We start from the raw sequence: 6,727 nt of genomic DNA, 5'->3' as shown, positions 1-6,727 counted from the left end.
GAATCAGCTGGGTGCAGTGGCTCACGCCTATAATCCCAGCACTTTGGGAGGCCGAGGCGAGTGGATCACCTGAGGTCAGGAGTTCAAGACCAGCCTGGCCAACATGGTGAAAACCCTGTCTCTACAAAAAATACAAAAATTAGCCAGGCATGGTGGTGTGCACCTATAATCCCAGCTACTTGGGAGGCTGATGTGGGAAGATTGCTTGAGCCCGGGAGGTCGAGGCTGCAGTGAGTTGAGATTGTGCTACTGCACTCCAGCCTGGGCAACAGAAGCTGCAAGCTACTTCCTGAACTCTGGACAGCAAGTTGCCCTGTTTCTGGACCAGAGGTCCCCATGGGCCTTGTGGATCCTGGGTGACACTAGTAGTTCTCCCGTCTTCCCTCATCACCCCAGACAGGAGATGCTCATTCAGAACTTGTGTCATTTCTACTGCCTTGTCCCTAAGGCATATAAGTCTCCTTCCAAGAATCCTTTGAGGAGTGTAGCATATATTGGGGTCACAGGCTTTTGGAAGATGAACACATACAAAAGATGCTGTTACTATAGCATCAGCGGGGAAGGGCTGGTTAGCATGCTATAGAGTTTGCTTAGTGCTAAAGCACAGGGGTCTGGGTGGGATGGGGGCCAGGGGCTGGCTTGATTGACCTCTCCCTCTACATTATGCCTGATGCGGTGACTCGAGGTCTGGGGGCTATTAGTGCAGTGTTGGTGGGAAAGGATGTTTTCTCTGGGGATAAGTCTGCTTACCCCTCCCCCGCCACACACTGGATTTCAAATAGTGAGAAGGAAGACTGGCTCTCTTATGCCAAGAGCTGGCCCCCCTCCCACTCAGCCTTCCCATTGTGTCCAGAGGCTCTAGTTGGCAATGGCAGAGGCTCCCTCGGCATTAAAATGCAAAGAGAAGCAGGGCTGCTTGCTGGCAGGAGGCCAGGGAGGACCAGCAGGTCACCTAGTCCATTGCAGGCTTCATTCTAGGCAGACTGTTGCTCAATTTCTTTTGCTTGGGCTCTGGTGGATTCTAGAGGAGTCTTGGCTTTTGAGTTTTTGGGGATGGTTTGGGAGCTTTTTTGGGGAGAAGGGTTTTGGGATTTAGAATGCATAGATATGAAGCGCAGGGCTTGTGAGCACCTCAGAAGACAAGGCCAGTCAGCAGCCTGTGTATGGTATTCCAGGGCTGGCCCCCTTTTAGCTTTAAGCAGAGATGGAGAACCCTGATACATTGTAAGGCATAAGCATCTTTCAAAGGAGAATGCAAGGAGCCAGTGCCGTTCTGTCCTGGGACTGGACAGCAGTATGGTGCAATGCCCCTCCTCCACTAAGAAATCAGGCTGCAGGGCATTAGAAGTGGCTGCTGCTGGCACTCTAGAGAGTTGGCTAGAGTGAAGCTTGGATGGTAGCTCTGCGTTCGGGTCCTAGCTCACTAACTTTGTGACTCTGGGTAAGTTACTTAACTTCTTTGTACCCCAGTTTCCTCAAATGCAAAATAAAGACATCTATCTATGTTGACCTTTGTGTGTGTGTGTGTGAAGAACAAATAAAATTGTGGCAAGAACATGGAGATGGTTAGTAAACGTGGTTTCTTCCTCCCAAATCTGGAAGCCAGGCAGGTTCTACAGTGGAGGTCAGGCCACTGGCCTTGCTAACATGATTCTGATTTCTTAGGGTAGCAGAGCAACATAAAGACATGTCACACTCCACACTACCTTCTGGGAAACAGGGCAGCTACAATAAGGCAGGGAGGCTCAGGTACTTGTAATGAATCCCCTTAATAGCTTCCTCAGGGGCTCAGGAACACAGGTTGAAATTTTATTTATCCCTCTAGCACAGAAGGATCTTCCCAAACAGTAGATGGGCTAAGGTTTATTTACTTACTTAACATTTAAAAATAATTCATTTACTTCAACAACATGGAAGACAATCGAGAGTACTATCGAAACACAATTCAGAGAGGGTCAGGACAGTACAGATCACAACCCCATTCCTGAGGTGGAATGAAAGATCTAAACCAGGCCTCCATCCTAGGCCAGGCTCCTCCGTTAAGCAGAGACAACCAAAAGATAAGAAAGCCTTGGCCTCATCCCCGTCATGAGATAGCCTGAACTGCTCACAAATAAGAAATAACTTGATGATTTTGAGGACTGGTTCCTGATGAGTCATTAGGAAAGTCAGTTGGTTCTCTCTTCAGTAGGTGGTTTAGCACCCTTCTGGAGAACAGTGAGTAGTAGTCTGGAGCTGGAGGCTGAGGGCCAACATCCAACAGGGGTTACCTTCTTTTCAGTAACGCTTTTTTCCTTTTTTCAACAGCAAGAAACCTGAAATCCAGAGAAGTCATTTAAAAACCCCTTCTGGCTGCAACCTGAAAGATCTCCCAAGCCAGACTGAGGGTAGAGATGATGACTCCAACTTCAGTGGGCCTCTTCTTCGATAGGGGAGCAGCCAGAGAAGAAGCTGGTGTTGCTGGCCAGAGCTCGTTTCTTTTTCTTCCCTGGAGCCTTATTTTCTTGGTATTCTGTTGCTACATGTTTCAACTCTGGGAGGTCAAAAAGGGAGGGAGCTGGGGGAGTCTTCTTTGACGGCACCTGCTCCACGTCGCACATCTCTTTCAGGATCTAGGAGGGACAGAGACACGTATGAATAGACTTTAGAAAGGGGCAGAAGCTCAGCCCAGCCGAGCTGCTATAGATGCTCGACGTACTCCCAGTAGTATGAGGTATTCTTTAAGATCATTCCATGGAAAAAACCAGACTCTAGTCTATGCGTGACCCCTAGTTCCCAGCAAGCTGAATACACCTTTACTCCACCTGCCTCTCTTCTACTGGTCTGTCATAGATAACGCAGAGAAGGATGCTAATCCAGTTTTCCAATGCCTGCCTTTTAGCCCACCTACCTTGCTATTGGGGGTGGCACAGACGGGATTAAAGAAGCTCAATCCTGGGGTCACTTCCGTAGGATCCTCCAATTTGAAGGAGCCTTCGGAATCCTGGGTCCGTTCAACAGTGCCCAAGCTATCCTGAAAATCAAGCAGACAGGCATATTATAAATTTGGCTGTCAGGATTACAAAATCAGTCTGCTCCCATTTAACCAAAGAGGTAACAGTTCTAAGTGCCTGATTAGTCAGCTGAAGCAAGTCTTAGGGAGGCCCTGCTTGGGGAGGTCACAGTGTTTGACATACTCTGTCCCTGAAGGAATGGAGCAATGCTTGTAGGTAGCCTCTGAAGGCAAAGACTAGGTAGTGGCATGGGACATCTCACAAGGACAGGTTTAAAGCAAAGAAAACCTTGGTCATTTGTTTGACTAAACTCCCCCTCTCTACAATTTGCGATATCCCTTTTAGCATCCATACTGGGTGTTGCCTGTATTAGTATTCCTTTCAGTTAACGAAACTGATTCTGAGAGACAGACAGAGATGGGAGGAGGGAGGGAGGGGCCATGCCCCTCTGCCTGGAGGCCCTTTCATGGAGCTACTACATGACTCTTGAACCCAAATTGAAAAACCACAGGAATAGAGTATCCTCAAGGTCTCTGCTACTTCTACAGTTCTTAGCCTGACTTCTGGCTTGCCTATGTATATTACAAGNGCCTCAGCCTCCCAAAGTGCTGGGATTACAGGCGTGAGCCACTGCACCCGGCCAGAGGTCTTTTTAATAGAAGATGCAGGTTGAAACTCTTCACATGTGGATGTTCAAGAAATGCATGATGAATCATCATTAGACCGTGCTTGCTAGAATTATTGTATATCACATAGAGAGCTGTAGTAATGCATTTTTGCTATTGCACAGGTAGGTGTAAGGCAGGTATAGGAATCTGACCTGCTTGGTGCTGCTCTTCCCAGGGCACATTTGGTTTTCCTGAGTTTGCTATTCCTGGGAACAATATTAAGAGGACATTTAGATTAACTTGGTTTACAACAGTGACTATTAGAAAGGCCTGGTTCCTGTGGGTCTTTTCCTAGAGCCATGCAATAGCTAGCTGGTTGCCATGGAGAGTCTAAGTAACGAATGTCTCAAGATGTCAGAAGGATTAACTTCCTGGAAGCTGCTATCTCAGCACGTGGGTCTTACAGTTCCAGTTAAACCTCTGGACTAGTTTGATCCTACGTGTCTATATGCCTGTGAATGCCTGCTTTCTTGTCCTTGTCGTCTCAAAAACAGTACCGAAACTTTACAGCCAAGCCTGGGGGTAGGGAGCTCTATACCTGGGAATCTCCTGGGAAGCACCGTGGTTTCTGAAAGCGGTATGTGAATAGGCAAGCAGCAAGGAAAAAGGATTGGGAAGTGAACTGTCTCTTTTCCTGGGTTCAGAGGGAAGGAGAAGGGTAGGAAGAGCTGTGCAGGAGACTCCAGGTTTCAGGACGGAAGGCAGAAAAAGAGGGTGGAAACTAGTGGGAGGTCTGAAGGGATGGGGAGAGGAAACAGCACTGATCCTACCTTGCCTTGTTGGCGGTTCCGACACTTTGTAGGGTCACAGCAACAGTCCACACCACAGTCTGACTTTTGCTTCCTGCACCCACAGTGCTTGTTTCCACACCAGCCCTTGCAGGAACACTGCAAAACAGGTTTGCAGAAAGACACATTACTGAAAGGGTTAGAAGACTAGTTTAAAATGACTTCCCTTCATTTGCAAGCTTTTCTAGAAAAAAATGGAAAGTACTATTATCTACCAAGCTTCAATCTCCTTAGTCCTCTCTTCTTTGGTGAAACAATAATCACCAAGAACTGTCACAGGTTTAAAGAGAACAAGTCTTGCCAGACAAATCCATTTTCTTTTCTTTTCTCTTTTTTTTTGAGATGGAGTCTTATTATGTCACCCAGGCTGGAGTGCAGTGGCACGATCTCTGCTCACTGCAACCTCCGCCTCCCAGGTTCAAGTAATTATCCTGCCTCAGCCTCCTGAGTAGCTGGGATTACAGGTGCACGCCACCATGCCTGGCTAATTTTTTTTATTTAATTTTTTGAGACGGAGCCTTGCTCTGTTGCCCAGGCTGGAGTGCAATGGTACGATCTTGGCTCACTGCAGCCTCCGCCTCCTGAGTTTAAGCAATTCTCCTGCCTCAGCTTCCCGAGTAGCTGGGATTACAGGTGCCTGCCACCACGCCCGGCTAATTTTGTATTTTAGTAGAAACAGGGTTTCACCATGCTGGCCAGGCTGGTCTTGAACTCCCGACCTCAGGCAATCCACCTGCCTCGGTCTATCAAAGTGCTGGGATTACAGGCGTGAGCCACCATGCCTGGCCACCTGGCTAATTTTTGTATTTTTAGTAGAGATGGGGTTTCACCACGTTGCCCAGGCTGGTCTCAAACTCCTGACCTCAGGTGATCAGCCCGCCTTGGCCTCCCAAATTGCTGGGATTACAGGTGTGAGCCACCGCGCCTGGCTGAAAAATCCATTTTCTTTTGGACAGAATACTTGAAGGACAGATCAGAGGGATAGCATAATGCAAGGCAACTGACAAAGACTCTTGTGACAACTTTATGGGCAAAGTGAAGAACTGTGAGCTGGATGGTAGTATAGTTAAGTACATTTAAAAACTGAGTGTAGTTGCTCAGTATTTTTAGAATTACCAAACTGTACTTTCAGCCAGCTCACATTTCTGCATTTTGTCCAGTGTTAGTCTGGGCTTTGTCCTTACCACATTTTGATAAATCACTGATGATATGAAATAAAATCATTTACATTTCATAGCACTTTACAGTTTTCAAAGTACTTTCATGTACATAAATACAAAATCTCATTTGAATCTCATAACTAGTCTATAAGGTAGGCATATTTATCAGCTCTAACAATGACAGAAAGCTGGAAGGATGAGTAATATGTAAGATAAAAGAATCACAATTCAAAAATATTTTGACAGGCTGGACTTAAGGTGTGAAAGTAGAAAGAAAGTAAGTTTGTAAGTTTGGTATTTAGGTTCCCCTCAACTCAGTCATAGAAATACAATATGGAGAGTGATCTGGCTTAAAAGTAGACCGTGCAGTGGCTCATGCCAGTAATCCCAGCACTTTGGGAGATCAAGGCGGGTGGATCGCTTGAGCTCAGGAGTTTGACACTAGCCTGGGCAACATGATGAAACCCTGTCTCCACCAAAAATACAAAAAATTAGCCGGACATGGTGGCAACCTCGGGAGGCTGAGGTGGGAGGATCACTTGAGCCTGGGAAGTGGAGGCTGCAGTGAGCTGAGATCACGCCACTGCACTCCAGCCTGGGTGACAGAGTGAGACCTCATCTCAAAAAAAAAAAAAAAAAAAAAAGACTGTGCAGAAAAGGGCGTAGGGATTTGAGGTGTAAGCAAGCTCTGTGAGTCAACAGCTTGAAATGGCTGTCCCAAAGCAAATGCAGTCAGGTAGAAATCTGGAGTTCAGAAAAGATGGGGAGTAATTATTTCACTGTACCCCGGCTCAGTCGGATCCCATTTGAAATAATGCATCCTGGCTGGGCGCAGTGGCTCATGCCTGTAATCCCAGCACTTTGGGAGGCCGAGGCGGGTGGATCATCTGAGGTCAGGAGTTCAAGAACAGCCTGACCAACAAGGTGAAACCCCATCTCTACTAAAAATACAAAATTAGCCGGGCATTGTAGTGCATGCCTTTAATCCCAGCTACTCAGGAGGCTGAGGCAGGAGAATCGCTTGAACCTGGGAGGCAGAGGTTGCAATGAGCCGAGATCACGCCATTGCACTCCAGCCTGGGCGACAGAGTGAAACACCGTCTCAAAAAAGAAAAAAA

The 6,727-nt window shown here is 47.1% G+C and overlaps 2 protein-coding genes across 3 annotated transcripts in view; one reads left to right on the top strand and one right to left on the bottom strand.

The window, feature by feature from the left end:
- Positions 1-2,389, top strand: part of LOC108539316 (uncharacterized) — a 15,702-nt gene extending 13,313 nt beyond the window's left edge. Inside the window, exon 3 of one of the 2 annotated variants that reach the window (XM_017887909.1) lies at positions 2,308-2,389. In XM_017887909.1, the coding sequence (XP_017743398.1) occupies positions 2,308-2,339 (32 nt within the window). In that variant the 3' untranslated portion in view covers positions 2,340-2,389. The remainder of the gene's footprint in view (positions 1-2,307) is intronic. The other variant, XM_017887908.1, reaches the window with a different exon arrangement.
- The window catches only part of LOC108539312 (chromosome-associated kinesin KIF4A-like), a gene marked incomplete at its 5' end in the record, with an annotated part of 20,464 nt that continues 15,527 nt past the window's right edge, over positions 1,791-6,727 (bottom strand). Inside the window, 3 exons of the mRNA XM_017887900.1 lie at positions 1,791-2,612; positions 2,891-3,013; positions 4,432-4,548. Of these exons, the coding sequence (XP_017743389.1) occupies positions 2,409-2,612; positions 2,891-3,013; positions 4,432-4,548 (444 nt within the window). The remainder of the gene's footprint in view (positions 2,613-2,890; positions 3,014-4,431; positions 4,549-6,727) is intronic.

The sequence above is a fragment of the Rhinopithecus bieti genome, unplaced genomic scaffold (genome assembly GCF_001698545.2).
Source record: "Rhinopithecus bieti isolate Rb0 unplaced genomic scaffold, ASM169854v2 scaffold_18033, whole genome shotgun sequence".
NCBI lineage: Eukaryota > Metazoa > Chordata > Mammalia > Primates > Cercopithecidae > Rhinopithecus > Rhinopithecus bieti.
Note: the sequence above shows the minus strand (reverse complement) of the source record. Positions and strands in the feature narration are given on the sequence as shown.